This window comes from Alexandromys fortis, unplaced genomic scaffold (assembly GCF_014885135.2).
Source record: "Alexandromys fortis isolate MF-2015 unplaced genomic scaffold, M_Fortis_MF-2015_v1.1 scaffold_168, whole genome shotgun sequence".
Taxonomy (NCBI): domain Eukaryota; kingdom Metazoa; phylum Chordata; class Mammalia; order Rodentia; family Cricetidae; genus Alexandromys; species Alexandromys fortis.
The window spans coordinates 931,607-958,940 of record NW_026068058.1 but is presented as its reverse complement, the minus strand read 5'-3'; the positions used below and the strand labels follow the sequence as shown (position 1 = coordinate 958,940).

Here is a 27,334-nt window from a genome sequence, read left to right as displayed (position 1 = left end):
ACAGTTTTTCTTCTCCCTTTCCACCTTCCCTCTCTCTCTGTCCCCATCATGTTTGGTGGGAGGGACATTGGGGGATCGGGGGGGTAGTGAGAGCAAATCTGAGTACGCTTGCCTGACTCCAGTGATACGTTCTCAGGGCACCTTCTCAGTCCTCCACGGTCGAATTTCATTTGGACCATAAATGTGTAATCAAGGGGTTTCTAAGTACATCACCAAGTCACAGCCATGCCTCTGCTGCTAGTTCACCCTGAGCAGGAGCCTAGCTGCAGTCTTGCCTCCTGCACCCCTATCGACTGCCTGTACCCCCCCAGCAATTTTTCCTTCCCCAGGCCCCAAACCCCCACAAAGGCTGCTCTGTGCACCCCATCTCCAAGCAGTGATGCCTCCCCCCATCAGCCAGCACTCTGCTGGTCCCCTCTTCCCCAGGTGGGTCTTCTAGGCAATATTTGCATTCTCACGCTATGTCTCAGGAGAAGGGCCCGGACCTGTGCTCTAACCAAGCAAGCCTATGTTTAATCATGGCTTCTCTACCCCGCAAATGCAAGTTCAGAAAAATTAATCAGCTTTCTGAGGCCCCACTTGTGCAGCTGGGCTAATGTTCATATCTTCCCTAATCTGTGTGAGGTTATATTCACAAGCCAAGCTGATCTTCGAGCATCACTGGGCCTCAAGGGACCTGTAGGTGGTAGAACGGGACTCTTAGAGGTGAGGTGGAACTTCCCAGAGCCCAGACTACCCTTATGCTTAATTTTTTTTTTTGAAAACTGTCGGTCATATTAGAAAAAATAAAACAAATAGAAGATTCCCTCTTTCTGCCTGGCCTGCCAGCCATGATTGACAGGATACCCTGGGCTGAGATTCCCCAGGGGCAGGACACACAGCTGCCATGCATCTGTCCCCATTCAAACAGTAATCACAGACATCCAACTTTCTCACAGAAGAGGATAAAAGCCTTCCAGGCATGTGGCCCTGGGCAGCACCTGTTCCTCACAGGTTAAATGGACTGCTAACAAGCCAGGGGAGGATGGGCTAGGACAGCTTTCAGGATCCTATTTCTCTATTGTGTGCCTCACAGAGTGATAACTCACTGGAGTTTCCATCCCGAGTAAGACAAGCTGAGGAATCCTTATATCTGAGCTAAAACTGTTGCCCACAAAATTCTTCAACCCAAACTATTAAATGTCCCCCCTGCAGAAATCCTACCAGAGACCCAAAGAATGGAGATTATGTTTACCGACCTCAACGCTTATTGACTGTATGGCCATGAAGATGTTATTAATATTTAGCCTTTTGGTTCCTCACTTTCCTCTTCCATCAGATTAAATATCATATAGGGTTTCTGAGGACAGACACACTGCCCACAAAATAGCCTAAAAATAGTGACCTGGAGTCCTTTGGCGCCAGGAAACTTTGATGATGATGAAGGTGAACTTGGCTACCATGAAAATAGACAAGGCTCGGCTGCTTCCAGAACCCAAGGAGAAAGCCTAGTCCTCACTCCAGTATGTAGAGGGTCATGGTAGACTCTCCCGATCCAGAGTCTTCACTGATAGCAAAGCACCTGAAGGCGGTGTGCCTTCAGAGCCAGATGGTAGCCCTGCCGGAATTCCAGGCAGTTCATCAGCTGACAGAAGGACCCCAGGCAGTGTTGGACGGACGGTGTCAGAGAAGAGGGGTAACAAGAGCCAGGCATGGCCACAGCGAACAGCCATAGGGATGAAACTCAGACTCAACAAGGAGTTGTGTCTTGCAGAGAAGAGATTGGAGTGTGATGCATCATGCCCAGAGTGGGGTCAGCCAGACCACATGGTGCCAAGTCTCTCTGCTCAGCTGCAGCAGGCTCTGCACAAACTGTTTGACCCTCTAAAATGTCAGTTTCTGGACTGGAGGTAGAGCTCAGCGATAGAGTGTTGCCTGGATGTGCAAAGCCCCGGGTTCAATCCCAGTAGGGGTCGGGGACGGGGGAGTCCCTTTATAAATAAACCAAAAGCATGTGATGCCTGTTTCTATGATGTGAAAGAGTAAAACAAGACAAGAGGACTGCTGAGAAGGCTTAGCAGGCAAACACACTTACCACACGTGACAAGCTGAGTTTAATTCCTGCAATCCAGAATGGAAGGAGAGAACTGACTCCTAGAAATTGTTATCTAACCTCCGTGTGCACAGTGCCATGCACGCGCGCGCACACACACACACACACACACAACACACACGTGCACGCGCACACATACACATACACACAATGATGTTGCCCATGAAGAAGAAGTACTTTTAAAACAATGTACGAAGTTCCACGCCTACATCTGTACCATCATTGTTGGCTGGCTTTTCCCTCCCTGATGATGGAGGAAGGTCATTGAGCAATAAAGAAACTGCTTGGCTGGCCTCATAGGTTAAAGCATTGGTGGGAGGAGTAAACAGAATAGAATTCTGGGCTGAAGAGGAAGTGAGGTCAGACTCTGCTCTGCTTCCAGAGGGACCAGACAGCTGTGCTCTCTGGAGCAGAGACGCCATGCTCTGCTCTCCCAGGCAGCTCCAACCCACGATGGACTTAGGCTAGAATCTTCCCGGTAAGAGCACCTTGGGGTGCTTACACACATCATTAGAAATGGGCTAGTCCAGGTGCGAGAATTAGCCTGTAAGGGCTAGAGTTCATGGGCCAAGCAGTTCTTAAATGAATACAGTTTGTGTGTTGTTATTTCGGACATGAGCTAGCCAAGCGGCCAGGGTGTTGGGTACGCAGCCCCGCCGCTCTTATTTCAACACCCTGAGAGTCAGAGGCTTAGGCCAGCAGAACAAAGATTTGGAGGAGTCAAAGGACCGGTGACCACATGGCCACCCAGATTTCCTATAGGCACATGGGATGTGGGGCCAATAGTAAAAGACTATTCTAGATCCCACAGCGGGTGGCGAGGAGCTGTTAATAACACTGTCTGCCTCAGCCACACTGTGGATAGGGCTAAGCCAGCCAGCAATGGCACAGCTGAGGCAGGCTTCGGAGGACGGGAGGAAGCAAAGGCCACCCACTGTCAGTGAATGTTACCCTGTATAAAACCACTGCGAAGTTTTGATCAGCAGGTGTCCGGGGAAGCCTTGTTTCCTGCAGGAGCTGGATGGACTGGGGGACACAGGAGGTCCTTTGAATTATCACCACTGAGTGTTGACATCCTAAAAGACAGGAGCTCAACACAGCTTTTTATGCAAGCCATTATTTAAAAAAAAAACTCACTGTAAGAACACAGCTGTTCCAAGTTTCTCTTATAAGAATTTAATTGGTATGTAATAGCATAGTTAATTAAATACAAATCAATAGTTTAAAACAACTAATTGATACTTAATATGAATGGGGGAGTACGTGCTTCTAATATAATTAACTCATATTAAATTAGCTATGAAATAACAATTATGTCTTTACAACAATGTAAAGTTTATGGTTCTTTAATAAACTTAGATTAGCAAGCAATGAGACTCAAAAATTATGAAACAGGTATTATTGGCCTATTAAACATTTATGATGTGTCCTAGAGGGCTGGGTCCAGGCATCTAGTCAATACGAGCAAACCTATCTGAATCTTCTCCTCGGGTCTCTTTATTACAGGAGTTGATCAGAAAACAGGGATCTCGCTGATTTATGGGCACCCTAATTGCATGTGATGTGAGTGATTATACTGAAAATAGCTCCAGGTAGAAGTGGGGCTGGAAGCTGGATCAGCAGAATGGAGGCAAAAACTTTCCAAACACACGACCTGCAGTTCTGCAGATGGCAAGGCATCCAGGGACAGAATGGCTAGCCATGGCTACAGATGGCAGCCACCTGTGAGATGCCGCTGGGCACACACACCTGAAAGAGAGCCCCAGGGCCAGTTGCAGCCTTCGGAACCTCTGGAAGAGGGCATCTCTTGCCATCTCTCCCAGATCTCATCTCTTGCTTCTTCCTCCGACAAGGACCACCACTCGAGTGGAAATGACTTGATGTCACCTTGCGACGCTGCCTTACTGAACATTTACCTGTCTTAAATTTTCGTGTATCTTTCACAAGTGAGGGCTGCACATTCAGAACCCCAAAATCCAACATGTAAGATGCTCCAACATCTGAAAATTCATGTCCTGGAAGCTTAGGATGTCAGAGTTTTTCAGGCATGGGGGCTTCCTATTAGAAATAGTCAAATGGGTAAAGAATACACAAATATTCTCTAAACCGGAAATTCCAAAATCTGAAGCACTTCTGGCCCCACGCATTTGGAGAAAGACGGCTCAACCCATATATGCCTGTGTAAACCAATTGGATAAGTATTTTGCTGGAGTAGGAAGCTTGCCTTATGTATGGTGGCCTCTGAATGTTTGTGGGGTGGATATTACCCCGTCGATTTTGTTAATATATTCTGGCTGGGGAGGTTAGGATTTTTCCCCACAAGACTCCCATCCTCTCAGCTAAATACGGCTGATTAAAAGTTTACTTCTTCAGACTAAAGCCCCTGCTCAAATTATTACCTGGGTCTCTTTTGTTTGGGAACTTGATGGCCACAGTGCCCCCACCACTGCCCTATAGCACAGTCAGCCCATTTTGTGATCATACCAAATCTGATACAGACATAACAGTCCTTTGATCTTTCCAGTGAAAAAGACACTGTGGACACCTTTGCCTCCTCCCTTGAGCTAAACATTCCTTTAGTTCCAAGGTCTCGTCCTAAAGAAGCTTTTCAGACTCACTAGCTTCTCCTTGTTTCCAGGACTCCTAGGCCCTAAGTCTCCCCTGTAACCGCATCTTTCTAACTCTCTCCAACTTTTCCATTTCATCTGACTTGTGGCTACCACGCTGACCTGAGAGTTCAACACAGGACTTAGTGAGGTCCTTCCCTCCGCATGTTTCCATTTCCCTGTCTGTAAGGAAAGAGGAGGGTCCTTGACCTCCAACCCTGACTAATGTTTGCTCCCATCAAACTCATCCTTTTTAGGGACTTTATTCTCACCTCGTTTTATCTTACATTGGCTTTTTGGATTTTCATGTAAATCATGCAAGGGAGATATTAGAAGAGGTAATTTATAGATGGAAAGAAGGAAGAGACACTCAGGGAGCCTGTGGGATCATTCGTTGCTGAGTGCTGCATCTCCGTATCTGCCAGCTCTGCTCATTCGCAAGCATCGGGACCTCCCAGCAACTCCAACCAGGTCCAGCTGGCGTCTCCTCCATATGGCCCAAGGCACCATCTGGGGAATTCAGGCTATTTTCAGCCATTCTGCTGCTCTCTGTGTTGGGATAGCAAGGATCTGGAGGCTCTGTGCATCCCCCTCTTTGTGTCCTTCTACCTGTTTCCAGATCTCTGCTGTGTTCTCAAAGCAAGAAGGGGCAGCAGATGGAAAACCATCGTCTCTCACCTGGAGCATAGCAGGACTCTCCTGGCTGCTCTCGCCGTTCTCTGGGCTTCTCTCTTCCACATATCATCTACCCTGGGATAAAGTCTTCTTTAGTCAGGGCATAATGGCCTCCCATTCCCAGCTTAGCCATTCTCAGGGCTCCCTGCACCCTGCAGGAAAAGGTACCAGACTCCAGGGAGGCTCCTCAGCTGCCTCACGGATCTGGCCTCAGCCTGTTCCTCCTCCTTCAACTCCCCTCTTTCCTGAAATCTTGACAGCTGTCCACCAGCAATACTCTAGTTTCTGTTTGGGAACTTGTAGACGCATGCTGGAGTCAAATAGTTTCAGGAGGTAAAGTGCTAATCTCTTGCTTTCAGTGTTTTACTAAGGATACTTTAATTGTACAAGGTAATAGGTTTTATTTTGATGTTTTCATACACACATATAATGTACCTTGATTGTATTCTAATTGCCCTCATTTGAACCCTTCCTCCATACCTCTGGTCACCTTCCTCTTCCTTGTCTTTGTAAACATAGAGGCTGCACAGAAGAGAAGGCATGTGATAGTTGTCTTCCTGAGCCTGAGTTGATGTAATAATCACCAGCTCGATTGATTTTTCCCACAAGTGACATGAGTTCACTCTTCTTTATGGCTGAATAAGATCCAATTGTGTGTGTAACACATTTTCTTCATCCAGTTGTCCGTTGATGGCCATCTCAGAGATGATGTTATAACTTGGCTATTGGCTGTGCAGATGTCTCTGTGGTCTGCTGACTTAGACTCCTTCAGGTATAGTCCCATGAATAATACAGCTGCAAAATCTGGCGTTTCTCCTCTTAGACATCCTAGGAGCCTCCATCCTGATTTCCCTAATGGCTGCCCTATCTTGTATCTCTATCAACAATGTCTAGGTGTTAGAAAAGGCTAGTCTTCAGCATCCGAGTGAGATAGTGACCATGGCAACATGGCCAGAAACTAACTTAGCCACAGATGGGAACTTTTGTCATTATCCCATCCAGCTGCCATGAGGAAGTAGTCAGGGAGCAGAATAGAAGTCCCCCTACAAACAGCCATCCACTCACATTCGGACAAAACTCCTTCCTGCCTATTGCTCCCATTCTAACTAGCATTACTTGAGGGCTCATTGGTCCCTAGATGTGGAACAACAAGCAGAAAGCAAAATTCTCACAGCATCCCAGACGGTCCGTGAATGCTGCTAGGCACACGGGCACACAGCAGCCTTGTCTCCCAGCTGCCCCCTTCCCCATTCTGTTTTGTGCCCATCAACGCTACAGTCCAGTCGCAGCACCTCTGATCAGTGTTGTCCCATCGTCTGGAGCCCTGTGAGTGGTCATGTGACACTCTTCTCTAAGTGTAACTCTGTGACCAAGTAAAGGAAGTGAAGAGAATCACAGACACTGGAAATAACCGAGTCACACTGAAAAGCCAGCCCCTCCTCTTCCTGTCTGCAGGAGTTAGCTAGCGCTGCTATAACGAAGTATCACACAATGGGAGACCAACACTGAAAAATGCTTTCACAATTCCAAAGGCTAGAACCGCAAGATCAAGATGCCAGTGGGTTCGGTCCTTCTGAAAGCTATAGGGAAGGGCTTCTTAAAAATCTTTCTCCCTCTGTCTTAGAAATTACCATCTTCATGTTCGTGTGTTATTCTCTCTCCCTTCTTCCCTCCCTTTCTCCCTTCCCCCTCATATGTTTCCTTCAACTTCCCCTTTTATAAGGATACCAGTGATATTGTACTAGGGCCAATCCTAATGCCCTTGTTTTAACCTGTCCACCTCTGCAAAGTCCCAGTCCACATAGGAATGAGTGCTTTGGTGGTGAGGGGAATGGGTGAGATATGAATAGGAGAGGGTGTACCCAATCCATCCCTGGTATTCTTTGGACTATTTTGACTTGCAGTATTTACAGGCATGGCATCCCTAAGAACTAGCCTTGAAACCAGCCCTTAGTTCTATGATGAGAACCAACAGCAGCTAGGTCTTTGGCCCTGAAGCATCATTTTTAGTTCTCTAAGCCTTGGTTTCTAAATTCAAAATGAAGGAAATAATTTGCACCTTGCTTACTCCGCCAAGCTACTGTGAGCATCTAATGAGACAGTAAATATGCCAGCATTGTGGAAAAAAAAAAAAAATAAGTGTGCCCTGAATGGGATACAGCATCGCCGGGTCATGATTAGTAGAAGCAGTGAGAATAAAGGATTCAGAGCCTAGGAAGAGCCCCAGCCCCAGCCTGCGAGCTGAAGAAACCTGCTCCACTTAAAAAGTCATCCTTTTTATTCCTCCCCGGAGAAAACCCCACAGTGTTCCCTACTTGTGGAACAGTTCCCTGTTTGGATGAATTACAAGTTTCATTCACTCCGCAAGCATCCCAACCCAACCTACATGCATCCTGCTACAGCCAAGCTCATTCCGGCTTGAGTTCCAGGGAACTGCTCGCCCCATCCCTGACATTTCTGAATCTGCCCTTCCTTTAAGTCAGCCGTCCTCTGGCCCAGCACTTGCCATGAGCAAGACACTGAACCTGGTAGGAGGGGCTCAGGGCTGGAAAAGGACATTTTGGATCTTCTGTTGTTCACAGTCCATAGCCCAAACGTTCCCAGGGTGCCAAACATCTCTTCTCCTTAAGAAACATCCCTGTTCTGATACCTGTTTCTGTGCACATAGCATTGATTAAGTCTTTGCCCTCCTCAGACAGTGCCCTTACAAGCCAAATACAAATGACGTTAAACTTTGCTATGAACGGTCTTTCTAAGCCAAGGCTCCCTTCATTCATTTTCCATGAGGCCTTTGGGGAGTCTGAGTGGTTCTGACAATGATGAAGCCAAAGAGAGCAGCCTACTTGAAGCAGACCTCATATCCCCCATACCTTGAGGTTCAAAACTAACATCTGTGATTCTACTCCCCTGTCCATCTCAGAGACAAGCAAGGGGACAGGCTGGTGCTGGACGACCTCACAAAGAAAGATCACATTCTCTGTGTAGTGTTGTATTGTAGTCTCCCCTAATAGCCTCATGGGTTTTTTGGTTTTGGTTTTATTTCACTTGAATGTTTCCCCAAGCCCACACGACTACTTTTTGCTTCCTCCTTGGTCTATGTATGATCAAGTATGTCTGACAATGCTCTTCGTCCCCAGAGGGGCACTCACATTCCCCTGCCTCATCCACTTCTGTCCCTGCCGTGGGCTTCCATGTGTGGATTTGGTGAGTTTTATTTTGGCTCCACAAGTCTCTCAGAAGAGCATCCCAGATTTTGTGTGTGACAAGCTAGCTACTCCTCACTTCAGCAGTCCTCCAGCTCACTTGTTCTCAGAGGGATCCCCATGGCTTCCCCTCACTTCTCAGCAAAGACTCTGCCAGAGAGCCCTCTCACTTAATAAATTTCTGCAGTGTGCTTATTAGCGCCTTGTAATGTAGCCGCCTAAATAATTAAGACTAACCCACACGTGTCAAATTAAATGAGCCAAATACATTGAGAAATTACCTCGTCCTCAATTTCTTTTATTAATCAGAGCTTTTTTAAAAAAAATTTCCCTGCTCATTTACAAAAATCAAGTACAGTCAGAGAGACTCTTGCTTATAATAACTGCGTGAGTGTTCAGCCACCCCTCCACCACTCACTTGGGAGGGATCCCAGTACGGGACACATAAAATATAAGTTAGTTCGCGTTGTTGAGACAGACACTGTGGACAACTAGATAAGACAGGTTGTTTATACTCCAATCTTTATAACTTCCCCTTATGTTCACCTGCGAGTGTGGGAAACTGCTCAGAAGGGAGAGGAAACATCAGCCACATCCTTTCAGCTTCTTCTGTCCTCCTCCCTCAGTGAACCCCACAGAGTCCCTGCTAGACTCAATCTAGTAGCCCACGCTCCCTCCTCCAGTGGAAGCCACCACTGATGTGCTTTGGGCAGGTGTAAGCCAATGATAAATATAATAGGAACCATCAACCATCATTTCCTTCTGTGCCTGTCATCCTAACGGTCAGGCTAAGTCTTCCTATTGGCAGCACCTGGACTTTAGATGCAAGCTCAGGCAAAAAGTTTTTGTTAGCTGGAGCTAGGAGCCTCCTCACAGCGTGTATGTCCTCTGGCCCCTCTGCACGCCGCATTCCTGCCTTTTGGAGGTGGCTATTAGAAGGAATCCACAAATATAGTAAGTAAACATCAAAGGGGCTTTGATCCACGCGGCCCTTGACAGAACAGAAGCCCCTGAAGAAAGGGCCAAGGCCTTGGATGGGAGAACTTAACATGTCGGTTTGGGCGCCGGAGATAGGAAGCTGTTTGAAATGAGGGTGGTTTGGCTGCGCCTTCAGATGCTTGAGCGAGTGTGCAGGGGGAAGGCAGGGAAGGTGCCTTCAGAAACAGCACCCCTGGATCTGCCTCTCTGCTCTGCACTAATACTCAATAACTCCCTTTAAAAGATCAGGAGATCAAAGCTGGTGACCTCCCTGGGCTGTGGCGTCCTACCACCACCTGCCAAGCTTTGTTTTTCCCTAGGACATGAGCCCCTAAGCTTGACTTATCTGTTCTCGGGGGTCCTACACCTTTTTCATGCTGTTGTCTTCAGAGGCTGGACCTGAGCAGCAGCAGAGAAATGCTGAGCATCGTGAGCAGAGGCAGGAGGAGGACTCATCCCACTCTTCCTAGTCTCTGACAAAGACACCTGCAGGTGGAAGGCCAAGGACACACCCAGGCCACGGATAAGTGTGGCACTGCTCAGTAGGAACCTCCTTCTCTGAGATCGTGGGTGGAAGCATCTGTGTAGCAGGAATCTTGACAAGATTCCGTGAGGTGTGGTTGCAGTCATGTGCTCTCTAGGACAATATCAGGTGCCCATTTGCCCAGTTTAGGGCAGCAGTCACATTTGTTGGGTTTCTGAACAAACAGGTGGGAATGAGGAGGCGAAAGCATCAAAAGCAGTCCCTCAACACTGTTGAGCCCCCCACCCTCCGTCGGTGTTGTGTGAACAGCAATGGCTTATCCACATAGGGCAAAGCATTGCTGTGGAGTCAAAAATTAAAGTGGATGTGAAATTGTTTCAGAAGTCTTAAAGCACCCAAGACAAGTCAGGACTAAGATCCAAATACCAGAGTGTTTAGCTTGCCTTCTAGTGAAGCAGATGAACTCAAGTCCAACACTCGCACATAACATAAGCTGGTTTATAAAATACTGGGATTTGCTACCCAAAAGTTGCTCTTCTTGTTCTTCTGGGAATGTCATTCATGCTATGGGTCCTCCTGTCTCTCACTACTGCTGATCCCTGTGCTCTACGTCTATACTTCCCAAGTTCTAGATGCTGTTGCTGAACCGTGCCTGCCCATAGGGATACACGGGAATCAGCAACTGCAGAAACCCACCCTCCCAGAAGGTTGAACATACCCTGCCTATCCCTTGCCTCTGTCTTCTCCACTCTCTCTTTTCATCTTGAGTCACCCACTGTGTCTGGTCATGCTATTCCACTCTGGATACTACCAGAGGCTCCTGTTCAGCTAGTCTGAGCACAGTTTCAAAGTGACTTAGTCATGGTCCCCAACCCTAGACTATAAAAATCCCATATAACCCAGAGTAATAGTTATGAGAATGGATTCTAGAGTCTAATTTCAAATCCTGACTCCAGCACCTGCTTACTTCATGCATTTGTAAATGAAGACTGTAGAAAATGGAAAGCACAATGCTCTGTGCCTTACACGCAATTGTGGGCATCAAGCAAAAGCTACAGATTCTAAGTTATGCCCGGGACATAAGTGCTGTAGAAACATTTATTAATTAGCCACCGCCTCCTGCTAAGAAGTCTCCTCACACCTGACCCATTCCCAACTCACCTACCTATATTTTCCTTCCAGAGCTTGGCCTCCAGAAGAGAGGATGCTGTCTGGTGCTGGGCTACATGGCCAAGGACAAGTTTCGGAGAATGAATGAAGGTCAGTGAGAAACTGTCCTCCCATCGTGGGTCAGACCATGAGGGGAGGGTGTGCCTACCACTGTGGTGCAGAGGAACCTACCCAAGGAACACACAACAGCTCAGGAGGGAGAGTGGGAGGCTCAGCTTGATCTTCGTGGTGCTGTTGACACAGGGAGGTAGCTGTTGCCAAAGCACTGGATGATAATGCATGCTTTTCTTTTGCTCTCTCCTCTTCCCCCATGTGTCCCTTACTTTTCTTTCTTTCACTTCCCTGCCTTTGCTCTTCTACCCTCTTACCCAGTCCAGCAAAATCTGTTTCCATTATCATTCTATTTCAAAGTTCTCCCTCCTTCTCTTGAATTGACAGCACCTTATAGGGCACTCAGGAGAATCATAAAGTATAAGGCAACATTATACTTCCCAGAGCCTGCCTTTAGAGACTTTCCCAACTCCACAGACTGAATTCTGTCTCCCACCCAGGGGTGGTTCTGCCTTCCTCAAGCATGGGGTCTTTCCTGAGGATCACTTGTGTCCCAGAGAACTTGGGAGAATGTATTGACTTTGACATGGGGGCTGGTATGAGAGAATATCACTGTCACTTATGGATCTGCTGTAATAAAAAGCCAATCCTCTCCATCCCCAGCCATCTGTCTCCATGCAACTAATAACCCTCTTCATCAGATGCCACAGACTGTTTGTCAGGGTTCAAAGGCAGCTAGACAATGGCTGGGGATACCATTTATTCATTAAAGTCAGACAAATGAAGCCTTGGCTTCTTCCCACCAGCCCAGCTTGCCATGAGCTGCTCCCTCCCCCCATCAGGGCTCATAGCTCCTGTTGCTCCCTTCCCACTCCAAGCTAAAGAGAGGCAAAACACCCCTATGATCTGGCCATGAGTTACATGGTACACAGCCCTGTGCCTCCTCCCTACATTCAATAGCTGCCTCTCCTTCCAAGTCGCCATCCATGACACTCATGCCTCTGTATGTGGCCCCAACCAGAACCCTGGCTGGCTGTTTTCCCGCCACCAAAACCCATCAAGATGACACTCTGCTAGGAGTTAGGTCCTAGTAAGTCAGTCCAGGAAGCTCGTATCTCTTACATTCACTGCCTGCCTGTTCAAGAAAACAGCAGCTTCCAGAAGCCACTTATCAACTATAGGAGCCCCATGGCTGAGCATAGCCAGAGGTTTGGGCTGCATACTTGTGGCAAGGCCATCAGTCTTTTTCATTGACTTTTTTTCTTTCTCATCACCCTCTCTCTCTCCCCGTTCTCAACACAGCCGCCCAGAAGAGAGTGGTTGTAGGCAGTAACTTCTAATTTGTGGGAACTGACAGCGTGGCTCTGTCCGTGGTGCTGAATAGGCATGTTCTCTTACTGAAGATGCTCATTACAGAAACAGGCTGGGCTCTTAGGGATTGGAAGAGAAAACAAAAGGGAACTGGGCTGCGCTTAGATCTGACTGAAGCTCCAGGTGTCTGACCCCAGCTTCTAAGTGGCCAAGAATCAAGGGGTGTTGAGCAATCTGAGCCAAGATGTGTGATAAGTCTCAACTAACAAAATGGAGACAGCTAGGGGAGCCCCACAGTGTGGTAGAACAGTCACGTGCAGTGTATTAGCTCCGATTCTGGAAGAGTCCAAGTCACAATGAGAAGAGGAGCGAGGTGTCTGCTTCCAGGTCAGACAGACTTGCTTTGCCAAGTGCCAGACAGCACATTCGCTCTCTTCTGAAGCTCATGTGCTCTTTAAGGAAGCAAATGAGAGGCATAGTCTGCTTGGGTTTCTCAAACCTCAACCCGTTTTCAGATAAGAAAGGCATCCACAAACACAGAGACTGTTTATGGTTTATAATTATCTCTAAGCAATACTCAAAATAATTATAACCCCTACATGTTAATAATTGAACAGGAATAGCAGCCATGACATCAATCAAGCAACAGACTTCTTGGCCCATGCCAGACAACACACCTCGGTATGATTTGAACAACTGGTAAAACAGAAAAAAAAATTCTCCAAGTGGCCAGAATTCAAGAGCTATTGGTATAATTATCTGCTTCTTCCATTAGAGATAAAGTAGGAATCTCTTTATTTCCATTTCAGAATAAATATAAAAGCTTTGCTTGTGCTGTATTAAAGCATATTTGTTTTGTTTAACAGCATCTAATAAGGTGTCTGTCACCCAGGGAGAAGCAATCCCCTATTTCATTTGTTTCCCTGTTAATTTCATATCTCCTTGTATTTTTTTTTCTCCACCACCACCACCTCCTTCTCACTACATTCCAAAAAATAATAAACATTTGAGCAGGAGCAAAAGGAAAATAATGAATGAACAAGAGCCTTAGAGATCTGGGGCTTGTCGTATGTTAGAGTAATTGCAATTGGTGCTGTTAAACTATACAAAGCAATAAAAAGAAAATGCTATTCAAAAATCATTTAAGGAAGCATCTGATAGTCAATGAGAGAGTTGCTCTATTTGGGAGTGCTTAGTAGCTTCTTGGAGAAAATCTGTAGTATTTGCAGGAATGGGGGTGGTTGGTAAATGTTGTGGGAAAGAGTTCTTTCCCATTTGGACTCAACAATCTGGGTATCCAACAGGGCAATAGGCAGAAATCAGCTAAGGGCAGACAAGGATGGAGGGATACAGACTGGCGGGGCCCAGGATGTCGGGGTTGTCTGATATCATTGTCTCCCGGTGATTAAGAACTCAGGACTTGAAAGGAGCTGTTGGAAAGAGGTTGTTTATTTCTTCATCAAACATTCATTGAAAAGCATAAAAATGATACCAATTTTTCATAATAAGTGTCAGGCTCCATTGTAAGCAGCAGAGCTGTTAAACTGAATAAGACACAGTCCCTGCCCATAAGGACCTCACAGGAAAATCACAAGGCATGTCTCACTAAAAAAACATCTCCATGAAAAGCACCTGCTCATGCCTCACCTAACCCAGAGCTCCCCCCCTTCACACACACACACACCGTATGTGCCACCTGGTCAACCAGTCTGGTCTCTTTGCCGTGTGTATCACAGTTTGGGGTGGCCCATCAACTTCCGGCTTGTGTACTGTGGGGCCCCAGCTGTGGAAGAAGGAGGACCTCACCTCCATCTTTTCACATCCTTGGAACATAGCTCAGTGACTCACACATAGAAGAGAGTCACTTACGATAATTCCTTAGGTAAATGTTTAATCAGAGGCTGTGAGTCACAATAGAAGAATATCAAAAGTCACCCGCAAGTATCAGCTGGGTCTTAAGAAGGAACAGCTACTTATATAATGTATCTCTAGGCTGACCGTGCTTTAATACCAGAACTTGGAAAGCAGGGGCAAGCGGATCTCTGTGAGCTCTAGACCAGTGTGGCCTACATAGCAGGTTCCAGGCCGGTCAGAAACATAGCGAGACCCTGACTGGGGTTGTCTTTCCATCTTCAGCAGCACCCTGAGTCTCAGGCTCCCCTTAGTTACAGGTTTACAGGCCCCTCAAAACCCAGGCAGAGTGGAAAAGAAGGTCAGAAAGATTGCCCTTGCCCATTGTGAAACAAAGGCAGAACATTATAGGGAGATCTAGATGGAGGGGCACAAGTCCCTTAGGAACCAGAGAGTTCTGTGAGGCCCATTCTGAGAAGGATAAACATGGAAGAGTGTGATTAAAGGAGAGAGGGGGCTAGGAATTCTTGGCCCCCTTTCTGACTGGCCCCTGGTCCTGTACTGGAGTGGGTCTGCCCAGGTAAGTTTCCTACATAGAGGTGCCCTCTTGAGCTGCAGAGGGAGGCAGACAACAAACTTTCAGGATTTTCAGAATCCCAGTGTGTGACTGCCTCTCTCAGTTCAGTGAAGGTAAAATAGCAACGCCTCCCAATGCTGGAGCCACACCGTGATCAGTACAACACCTCAGACTGACTGAAAACTCTGGCCTCCTGGAGCACCCAAGAAAGATGAAGCCAGATGCTTGGCCCCCGAGCCAGTTCATAGCTCCTGAGTACAGAACAACACGGATCTACTATCCCCTAATAGAGACATTAAAAAAGAGAGCTGTCCCATAGTTGGAGCAAGTATGTGAAGCTTATCCTGACAAGACCCTGGACACCTAGAGTTCAGCCCTCAAACGCAAAGTTGAATAGTTTGGATAAGGTCGCCTGTAAGGCTTTATATCAGTTTGCTTTTCTATTGCTGTGATAAAACACTGAACAAAAATAACATGGGAAGGAAAAGGTTTATTTGCCTGACAGTTGAGGGAAGCCAGGGCAGGAGCTCAGGGAAGGAACCTGGAGGCAGGAACATCAAAGAGGAGTGCTGCTTACTGGTTTGTCCCTTGCGTCTTGCTCAGCCTGTTTTCCTATGTATAAGAAAACCCCAGGACCACCTGCCCAGGGTGGCACTGCCCATAGTGAGCTGGGCCCTCCCACATTAATGGTCATGAAAATGCCACCACAGCCTTACCCACAGACCAAGCTGGCAGACCAATTCTTCATTTGAAGTTTCCCCTTCCCAGATGATGCTAGCACATGTCAAGTGGACAGAAACCAAATGACAAAGTCTCTAAATTGTGGTGATGAGAACTCTAAACTGCCTCTCAACTCACTGCCCACACCTCTCTCTCTCTCTCTCTCTCTCTCTCTCTCTCTCTCTCTCTCTCTCTCTCTCTCTCTAATCCCATAATGTTGCATGCTCTGGTGATCAAGATGAATCCCTGGTCACCAAAGGAGTCGGTTTTAAGTAGAGTGGTTTTACCAATTGCCCCAAAGCATTTCAGCGTTTCTTTATCCTGCCTCTCCTTGCAGAGAAGATTGAGGTCCTGTTGACTTCGATGACACCCGACCTGCAAACGAACTGTGCTTCTTTCAGTGCAAAGAGGAGACAGGAGTAGGCAGGCTGGGACTTCCGCCCAAAGCCCAGAACCTAGGAACGGCAAGACCCATTTGTGGGGGCAGCTCTTGCCACAAGACTCCTTGAGACCAGTTTGGCTCATGCAGAGGACGCACAATCATTTTCCTGAGAGCATTCCTGAGGTGCCTGCCATGGTCCCCAGGACATTGGCTAATACTGTCATTTTGTTAGTTGGAGCTTTGGGGCACATATTTTTTTCTTATTTCATTTTTCTTGATGATGTGGTTTCCTCCACTGGGGCTACAAAGCTGGTTATTTGTATAACGTCCCTGTTTATTATTTATGGCAAGACCTAGGTTTCCAGGGAACTTTACGATTGTTATTTAATTCACTCAGCATCTTGGAACAAGAGACCAGCTATTTCCATTCTCCTGCCACAATCTGATGGAAGATGCTCAAGCTTTGTCTCAGGCTTATCCTCCAGCTCTCATTCCTACAGAAGACTTGTTTATCCAAGGCCAGAGGGTTTCCTTGTCTGCAGACCAGGCCAAATTACTTTGTAAATTTCCCCTTCCCTCACATTCCTATCGAGATCTCATCATGTCCCGGGGATTTTACCTTCTGGGTATCTTCTGAATTTGCCCCTGCTTTCTCCACCCCCCCTCCTTTTCCTACACCCCCATTCTCTCTCTCTCCTTCCATCCCTCTCTCTCCCTCCTCATCTCTCTCCCTCTGCTCATCGTGTCCAACCACCACCCTCAGCCCATTTCATCTCCACACAGAGCCAAAGCCTTGCTTCAAAATGAAATCTTGATACTGTGTTCTAGAAAATACTTCAGTGATTCTCCTTTGCTTTTAAGACTATTTAAACCCATTCCACGTTTTGTAAGGTTCCACATAATCTGATTCCTGCCACATGACCCTTCATTTTCCCCCTCAAGAAGCCATTCTCCCCTACACAGGACTTTGGTGTCCTCGATCCCTCTTCTTAGAACGTACGTCACTCTCAACCCATCCATCTCTCTGCTCTTCGCATGCTAATTCCTGCATATTGTCCAAACCTTAACATCAATATTTTCCCCACTAAGTCCTCTGATCTGCTCTCCCTCGGCTAGGTCAAATTTGTGTGCTACACACTCCTGCAGACCACACCCCTGCCCTCTATGTACGAATGCATGCTCATATCGCAGCTGTTTCCCTAACAGCTGCCTGCTCGCCCCATCAGCGAGCCCCATTAGGTCTGTCCTGTCTCAAGGGGCTCAAATGTTTGCACAGAATGGAAAATGGCAGGAAAGTAAAGACAGGGGCTGGTTTTGGCCACAGGGTGCTGGGTCTTGGTGAAAAGGAAACATGAGCCTGCACTTAGAAAAAGAGGAGAATGTCCCAGAAAAAAAAAAAAATGTGACTTGCCCAGCATGACACAGCCAGCAGGAAAGTTGAGCCTAGGATGGGTCAGGGAAGTTGTTTGGAGAGCTCTTTGAAAGAGAGAGGCTGCTAGAACCCCCAGGGAAAAGGAAGGAGGCTGTTGAGACAGTGACATGGGAGATCATGTAGAAGTCACACCCACCCTCACCCCTACAGCTCAGCACTGTGCCAGGCTCAGTGCCAGGCTGGACATGTGCTCTGTCCCCAGCAACACTGCTTGCCACCAGGGAAAACCGGCCATTCTTCATGCCGGTCACTTTGATGCCTGTTCTGGTTTAAGAACTTCATTTAGCACTGCTACTCGGAAGCCTAATGGTCAAACACTGTAGCTTGGGAGTCAGAAATCCAGATGCGATTCCAGCTCTCGTCATAGTAGGCTTAGAAGCAAATCACAGAGGCACGTGACAGAAGGGAGCCAAGGGTCAAGGTCAGCTTGTTGATGGTCCCTTAAATTTTCTCCACTTGCCCACCTTTTGCTGAAAAAGAATTTATGTAACTCCAGAGATATATAAATGTTTACAGTTATATGACTCCAAGTATATAGGCTTGTAAACCAAGCATTTACTGATGATAAATCATGAAGAAATTAATATTTCTTAATCTTTGATACACAACCTAATTTTACCACTTATTAAAGAAACAAAGGCAAATTTGTACACTAATGAGATAGGTGTGCTCGTTTATTTTTACATAAATAATTAAATCTTGACTAAATATTTGCTGCTGCAGGGTGTGGAGCATTTTTTTGACGATTTTCAGATCAGTATTTTGATATTAAAATTTTCAATGCTAAGAATCCTGCTTTGCATAAACATATATGACATGGCAGAAGTACATTTTTTAAAAGATTTATTATGTACATAGTGTTCTGCCTGCATGTATGCCAGAAGAGGGCACCAGATCTTATAGCAGATGGTTGTGAGACACTATGTGGTTGCTGGGAATTGAACTCAGGACCTCTGGAAGAACAAGTTGTTAGTGCTCTTAACCTCTGAGCCATTTCTCCAGCCTCAGCAGAAGTGCATTTGCTGCACTTCAGAAACTGTCCTAATCCCAAACCAAAGTCCATTTCATGTTTTGTTTTTATGTAAAACTCAAACCACCCATTTAAATAGGAATTTTTTTAAATCAAACATTCAAATTCAGTCCAACCCCAAAACACATTACTTTGATACTTACACACTAAGAAATGATGGTAGAAAAATATTGAAACCATTGTCTTCCATAATTAAATGGGCCAAGTTTCTAACAAGAGCCAAACCTTTGCATGCACAGCAAAGATACCACAATACATATCACTCAGTGGCTTCGAAACCAAGCTAAGGAAGCATCCAGAACACTGTGTAGTATGAGGGTGTGTGCAGTGCACAGTGCACACGCTGTGTGTTCAGAACCAATGTCTTGCATATGAGGGATGCAAAATAGGTGAGTGCTGCCAGACACACCTGGTCACTGCATGTTTGAGTTCAAGTTCATTTTTTGCTCATTGGATGCTCAGAAACCTTCCATTAATGCCAAATTCTCTATTACCTCCACCAACAGCCTATACCAACCCCCCATGGGGGTCATGATCCACAGTTTATAATAAGCTGGGATGTAGTCGACACCATGTCTTGATGGTTCAGCATCCTTGTCCGGTTCCCCTAGGTGGAAAGACTTCATGATTACTGTGGATCTGGCCACTTAGGACTGACCACCATCCATCCAGTGGCTCTCTGTGCCTGGCACCGTGCCAACCCTATGACGTGTGGAAGTGGTCCCTGCTCCCAAGGCTGTCAAGCACAGGACATTGTAGCACAGTTTCAGAGCCACCTTCATCAAGTTGAATAATCAGCTGTGGCCACAGAGAGGGAAACTCCATTCAGACTGTGAGCAAGGTGTACTGAGGGTGGCTTCTTGGAGAATTTGACACTTGGCTACTTTTCCTAAAGAGCTCATTGCAACCAATGCTTGAATCCTCCTATGAGAGAGGGGAAGAGAGAGAGACAGACAGAGAGACAGAGAAACAGAGAGACAGACAGAGAGGCACTGTGTCTCCTCGGCCAGGTTCTTATACAGAGGTTCCAAATATTGTACTCCTTCCACCCAAGGAGTCTTCATCCTAAAACTCCAACTTCCCTGACAAGGGACCAAGGGACCTGGGGAGCAGCTGCCATTGGCAAGACATTGGTCTCCTCTGTGCTGTGTCCTGAGGAGACCTCCTCTCCCCTCTCTGCTCCTGTACCCTCACGCATCCAGTCTCGAAGTTCCATCATTGAATTCACTGAGTGCTGAGACCCTCCCTCCAGGTTCCTCCCCCCAGAGTCTGGAGAAGGCAAAGAAGAGTGGAAATAAATGAGGTGCCTAATGACCTGTAGTGCCATAAAGTTTTTAGAGCTGCGCAGCGGAATGAGTAGGTTTGGGGCTGAGATGAATTACCCAGGACTTTATAGAAGGGAAGTCAATAAAAAGCTGATGGCACTTGTGCCACCTTTGCAGGGTGGTCACTGCACAGCGCCTGGTCCGGCACTCTGGAAGCAGCAATGGGGTACCGTGTTTTCCGCTCTACTCCGTCTGCTTCTTCCCTGGGCCTTTCTCGCTGAAATATATTTGTTTCTATGGAAACGGTGTTGTTACTGGTATGGGAGGAGTTTAATGACATTCAGAAGTACCAAATCAAGTCCATTTATATAATGGTTTGAAATACACATAATAGCCTATGGAATATAGGACACGGTGACAGTTTCGGTAACTGCATACTGAGTGCGGGATAAATAGAGCAATGTACCAGTCCCCCACCTCTGAGTCAAATGGACCAGGAATAACCACCATCCGTGTCAGTAAAGAGTGGCGCGTCTCAACCTCTGTTCATGGAAGGATCTGGAAACACAGCACGAGCCCTCTTGTCTCATTGAGGAAGAAGAGCACAAAGTCATGCTTCCTCTGCACCTGCCGAGGTGTGGCCCATAATCAGGTACTGTGGGTGCAGAAGTGAGGATGTGGCTGTGGATGCTCTCATACCCAAAAGGAGGCGAGCTTTCCATCCAACGCTCCTTAGCCTGCCACTCTGGCTAGCCTGCATCTCTTGCTGCGCTGATAGCTGCACTTGGGTCTGTTCTGAAAGTTCAATTCTGTTTGATTTGGGGATTTATCAGGTGCTGACTGTGTACTCGGAGCTGTGGGAGACATGGGGGAATATCTTTACTTTGCTGAGTTACCCCAGAGGCACATTCTATCTAAGGATTCAAATATGATCACTTATCTGCAGAAGAAGAGGGTACCAGAGTGACTTTAAAACACTGACATGGGGAACAGAGACCACATAGTGTCTCATCCAGCCTGGTGCCAACTATCAACTGCGGACAACTAGAACCCAGATTCGTGGGACCTTTGGGACATGCTGTAGAATACTGACTCAAAGTCAGGAGTCCCAAGGAGTGGGGCATTTACACACAGGCTCTTGAGAGAAATGGGTTGGAAGATGTTTGGACCTCACACACAAAGGGTAGGAGTGCTAGCTTCCAGCGCCGCTTGCTTTGCCTGATTGGTGTGAGTACTGCCTGAGAGAGAGAGCCCCCAAAAGCAGAGTTCTCGGGTACTGGTGATCAGAAGCTGCTCCAACAGCCTCTGAAATGGTACAACCTAGAGATTCAAGGGGGTCCAACATAGCTGTCAACTTCCATCGGAAATTGAGGTTTAGTGAGTGGCTGGTGACAGAGAAAGGGGGTGAGAAAGTCAAAGAGATGTACAGAGAACATTCTCTTGGGGCACAGCAGTGGGTAAAGCCAGTAGTTCTGGCTGCAGTTATACTGAGCAGCTTCAAGAAAGAGAGAGAAGGACCGGAGCTAACCCACTAACCCATGAGGGTGTAAGATCAAACACCACTTTTGTATGCTTGTATCATTTACCACCTACCACATCAAGAGTGTGGTCCCATTTTTGAAAAATCTGTGTCACGTGTATGGGTGTTTTGCCTGCATGTATATCTGTGAACCCGGTACCTGCAGAAGCCAGAAGAGGTCATCAGAGCTTCTGAAACTGGAGTTAAAGACACAAAGGCACTAGAGAACCTCCACGTGTGTGCTGGGATTTGAGCCTCAATCCACTCAACCTGTGGATGGAGACCCCTTTCGGGGTCACATATCAGATATGCTGCATAGCAGATATTTACATTATTATTCATAACAGTAGCAAAATTACAGTTATTCAGTAGCAATGAAATAATTTTATGGCTGGGGGTCGCCACAGCATGAGGAGCTGTATTAAAGGGTCACAGCACTAGAAAGGCTGAGAAGCACTGATCTAGAAGAACAGAAAAAGCCCTTAACTGCTGAGCCATCACTCCAGGCCCATGCCCCATTTTTTAAAAACTTATATTGAACTTAGATCTGTATAAAGTGCATTCTCATGACTTTAGCCTCCCATCCTCCTTGATCTCAGCCCCAACCCTCAAATCCCTTTCCTACATTCCTGTATTTAATTTTCATTTTGTTTTGTTTATTTGTGTGTTTATTCGTGTATTTATTTTTTGAGATTCCCTGGGTTTAACCAGGATCATCTGTGTGACCATGGGTTTGGAACTATCCACAGGAGTCTGGTGGGCTCCTCAAGGGGTACATGCTGGAGACAATGGCTATCCCTCCCCCAGAATCCATCAGTAGCCAATAGTTCTTCAGGGAGGGCTCAGGTCTAGTGAGTCCCTCCCTGATCTATGATTGACGGATAATAGACCCAGTCCTGTGTAGACCTAGTGCAGGCAGCCGTGGGTACTGTGAAGCCATGGCTGCATTAGCTGTGTCATATCTAGAAGACAGCATTTCACAGCCCTTCTCCCTGTCTTCCCACTCTTACTGTCTTTCCAGGCCCCCTTCACTGTTGATCCCTAAGCCTCAAAAAAGGTGACATTTATGTCTTAAGACCGAGCATCAGCTGTCACTCACACTCAGCATCTTGAGCAGCCATGCATCTCTGTAGTCCCCACTACTCATTGCAAGAGAAGTTTCCCTGAGTAAGGCTGGGAGTGGCGTTTGTCTATGAGTATGAACATAAATGGTTAGGAATGACTCGGTGCCGTGACAATTTACCTAAACAGCAACAACAACGCTACTCTTTGGACTTAAGACCTCCTCAGTCAAGGGGTTTTGACTGGGTTTACAGTATCAGACATGCATCTCTCTCTTGTGAATCAGACCTTGAATCTGACTAGAGAGTAGCTAGTTACCTAATAAATGCACCAGTATTGTACCAGTCGGTGCATCTTGCCTGGCAGACTGGTGTTATGCCTGATAGGATTCGCAGCCGAGCTAAACCTTTGATGTCTTTTCTTCCCTGGCATCTCACACAACACGCTCCAGGACTACGGAAGCTAGCCAAAATGAGGAAAGCTCAGACTCTGCTCACTTTATATCTTGCAGCCAAGGCGTGTCTTCACCCATGGGGTTTTTATCAGCTAGTTCTGGGGACAACCACGAGGAATGGCAAGAACTTGTATTGTTTGGGGGCCTCTGGGGGTCTCCCTAGACAGTGACTCCCAAGGAGCATCTCACACCCACCACTAGGGTTTTTGTTTAGCAGCCCTTGGCTTTCTCTCACCTAACACTTTCTGGTTTTTAACTTATGGTTTTTGGTCGGTTCATAGATTTCCATGTGGCTTTATCATACTTCCTTAGTTTTAATCAACCCTCCCCCTCATCCTCTTCTCCCACCCCTGTTTAAGAGTTAGACCTCCAAAATTCCCCCTCTTTTATTTTGGTGTCACCTGTGTTCTGTTATCCCATTTTGAGGAGGAAGAAACTGAGGCCTAGAAAGACTGAAACATTAACCTAAGGCATATGGCCAGGAGGTGAATTTGGCTTCTGTATCACCACTCTGCTTACTTCCATAGGTGATAGAATTGGCAGTGTCCCCAACATCAGGAATGGCAGGTGTGACTAAAGGTCTCCCACGTGTTCCTGTGCACTCTTCCCAAGGCTCAGACCCACCACCTCATTCTCCCCAGCATCCACTACTCAGAGAGCCTACTCTGGTCTTACCCTGAATCAAGACGGGGTCTGGTATTGAGTGAATTGACTAGGCATCATTGCCCAGGATCACAGGAAGGAGAGGACATCCTGGGGAAAGGGCTTCAGCTCTGATGGTCCACAGAAGAAATCCCCTTCCCCATCCCACCCTCTATACCATCCTCTGTCAGCCTTACACCTGAAAACACCCGGGACGGATGTCAACCCACACTCGCTCCGAAGCAGTGTTTCTATAGCCTGTTTGTAGGCTGACTTGGGTTGTTTTATTTTGTTGGAAAATATAGCCTCGATGCTTAGACAAGGGAGGTGAAGGCTGAAGAATCCCTCATTAAACAAGTTCCTTTCTTGTTGACTATCTAGGAAACTAACATGCCAAAGGGCACAGTGAGCCACCAAAAGTGGGGAACACAGCTCTCAAATCATCATCCATAAAGCATCTTCACCTGGTGTGTCAGGCCCAGTATTCCCTTGAAATTCATATTGGGAAATGGTGGTTTAAGGCCCCTACCTGCCACCAGCTAACTGTGTGAGCATTGTCAGACAAGAAAGAAACATTTGAGCTGCCCCGTGAGGACCAGTAAAGTAACAAGGGTAAATCTCATAAATTGTACAGTATTATACAAATAAGATTGTGTGTTATTATTTGCATGAAGCAAACACTTCCATGGGTAATGTTTAATCAGGAATCAAACATAGAAACAAATATTTTAGACATTAGTCCTGTTCTTGATGAGGAATAAAACCTTGACTTTGATCTCTCTGGACCTATATTTTCACATCTGCAAGATGGGTATATTCACGACCCCAGCTGTCTTTGTTGCGTGCATTTGTTGTAAAGACTGTATATACATAATGGCTGTGCAGGAGCTTTGGGAAGGGATAATGTTCCATAATCCCTTACTGTTCCAAGTGGCTACCCTAGAGTGCAGAGGTCAAAACAGGCGTGTTGAGAAAGGGATGGCCTGTGGGAGGAATTACGATGATGAATATTCTACACCCTTATTCCCGAGGTAGGAGCCTTGCACATGTGTGTTACCAGGGGGAATCAGGACTATTTCATGAGCAAATGGCAGATGCAATATTAAGAGGAAGCAGTTGGGGGAAGCCCCTGGTTGTGCTGGAGAGGTCAATGTGAGCTCTATACAGGGCAGCAGGACAGCATGGATGAGTGCAGCCTCCCAAGTCAAGTCAGGGGCTGCCATGGGAGGACTCGTGGAGGGCACTCTGCCCTGAGATGCAGGAGAACCAATTCCACGTTCACATAGCAGCTGGGGAGCCTTGAGCAAGTCACTAGCCATGCTGGGCCTCATGTTCACATTATACAACAAGGATAAGAAAATCAGCCCTGAGCATGGTCAAGGCCAAGCTCGGCCATTTGGAAGAGGGTTTTGCAGCGCTCACAAGTGGAAGGGGACGTGGTTCACCATCCACTCAGCTGTCACCGGGCGAACATCTACTGCATGTCACTCACTGCCACCACAGCCAGCTCTTCAGCATTTAGTCTCTGCCAGGCACCATGCTCATCACCTTAGACACGTCAGCTTATTTAATGATCTCCACAGTCTTGAGGGAGAGCTATGCTGACTCCCATGGCCCAGATGAGGAAATCAAATTGAGGAGAGAAAAATAACTTACCCAAAGCTATCTAACCAGTAAATGGCAGAGACCAGCCCGGGATCAGTCAAAACTCCGAACTCTATAGTAAATGTTTCACCCTTCTGTAGAGCCAGTGGTGAGCCTTATATTCAGACCCTACCAACCAGCCCTTCCTTGACCTCATGCTTCCTACCACGAACCCCACTGACCATTGTTCAAGGGCTTCACCCTCCCCTCCTCCTCTCCTACCAGGCCTTCCGTGACTATCCGTCCTCTACAACACAGTCATTTGAGACTAACTTCCATCCCAATTCAAGACCTCAGCTTCTGGAGACCCTGAGCACTGAGTCTCACTTCTCTAGAGCAGCTACCAGCAGCTACTGGTTGTCTGAAAGCTGGATACCTCCTGGAACACAAAAGCCTTCAGAAGACAGCCAGGCCAGATGGGAGAGTGCTGGGTTAACTGTGGCTGAGTCTCACCCACTCCTGATCGATGTCTCCAGAGGCAAAGTCAAATGACCTTTGGTGCCAGCTCGGAGCTCCTGGCTCCCTCTCGTCCACCACACGGCACAAGGACATAATGCTTCTGCAAATCTCTTCTCTTTAGGGCACTGTAGTGTTATCTTGGCTCGTTCCTTCTCCAGAGATGAAGAAACTGTTTTAAACCTGCCGCCCCACCAGCTCTGCTCCTAGCTTCCAATGCCATTAAGTTTCATTATAACGAATAAACACCACAATGACATTTATAAGTTACCACTGAGCACAGAAGCACAAATATGAAGCAGATAAACTGCATTTGATCCAAATAATTACTGCAGGCAATATTGGGCTTAGTCTGAGCTGGCAGCTGGCTACGGAGTAATTTATTAGATTGCATAAGGCAATGTTGCACGTTGAGTTTTTCATTATTGTGTCTCTTCCCCTCTCCGTGGCCTAAATAGGTTACAGGAGTTTAGACAGTGCATGGCCAAACAAAGACAGACTTCGCTCAAGCAGATTAGGGCTGGGAACGCCATCCAAGGTCCGGGGATGGCTGCTTCCCAAACAACACGCGTACTTGTGAGAGAAGAGAGAACTGAGATTATGTTGATGCTGCCCGCCAAGGACGGCTCCCTGCCCTCCCCACCCACTGGCCCAGATACAGAAAGGGGCCCCATGGAGGGAGTTGGTGACAGGCTAGATGCATAGCCTGGGTTTCTGCAGAAGACTCTGGCCAAAGACCCTCTCAATCAAAAGACCCCTCCATAACCCTAGGTGGCCCTGGGCAGTCCTGCAGCCCAGTCTCAGACCTGTCCTTCTGCAATGAATAAAAGAAAGGAAGCGATCTGCCGCCAAACCCTGCAAAACAAAGCAAGGAGAGCTGGCGACAAGCAGTCTCTCCTCTGCCAAACCTGAACTCATAAAGTTTGATTCAAGGGGTTACAATACCTCCTATTCAGCATCCCTCCTGCCCCATTCTCCCAGCCTTAGTAAATTACCCAATAAGCAGCAAGGACCTGTAGTTATTGTGCAGTTAAATGGTATTTGCCCAGTAAATCCTGAGCAGAGTACTCACGGTGATATACAGTAACTAATTACGGACATGAATTCTCTCCCCAAGACGCCAAGTGTTACCAAATATTGCTGCGTTTAGGGGAGGAGGTCTCAAAGCTGCTCCACTCTCTCCGGCGAAGCCATGAGTAACTCTGCTATTGTAGGAGCCATACGCATCTCCAGAGGCCTTGCAGCTGGAAAATAGAGATGTCCTGAGAGGCAGGCAGGCATGGACCACTCTCTCAAGATGGCGGCCAACAGCTGCCCCTGCTCGCATGCCCCAGCGGAAGGGTTCGGGTAGGCACCAGCCTGCTCTCCCTGAGTTGGCGCCCAGCAAATAAGGATGGCAGCACTGTGGTAGCGACTGCAACGGCCCACGGCTCCAGCAGTGCTGGAAATGGAAGTCATCAGTCACTACACCAGACCTGAGCTGAGAAAGCTGTTGTAGGGGATCCATTTCCAGAGCTAAGAACGAGCCAAGGAGGAGAGTGGAAGTCGCCATTCTAAGCCAGGCATGATGGAGCATGCCTGTTATCCCAGGACTCAGCAAGTGAAAGCAGGGGCATTCTTAGTTCAAGGACACAGTCTGGGCTGCCTGATGAGATCCTGGAGAGAAAGGGAGGGAGGGAGGGAGGGAGGGAGGGAGGGAGGGAGGGAGAGAGAGAGAGAGAGAGAGAGAG

At 47.2% G+C, this 27,334-nt stretch overlaps 1 protein-coding gene across 1 annotated transcript in view; it reads left to right on the top strand.

Moving 5' to 3' along the window:
* Window positions 1-27,334, top strand: part of Kirrel3 (kirre like nephrin family adhesion molecule 3) — a 557,724-nt gene that overhangs the window by 420,629 nt on the left and 109,761 nt on the right. Inside the window, exon 2 of the mRNA XM_050120010.1 lies at window positions 11,221-11,298. Coding sequence (XP_049975967.1) covers window positions 11,221-11,298 — 78 coding nt within the window. The remainder of the gene's footprint in view (window positions 1-11,220; window positions 11,299-27,334) is intronic.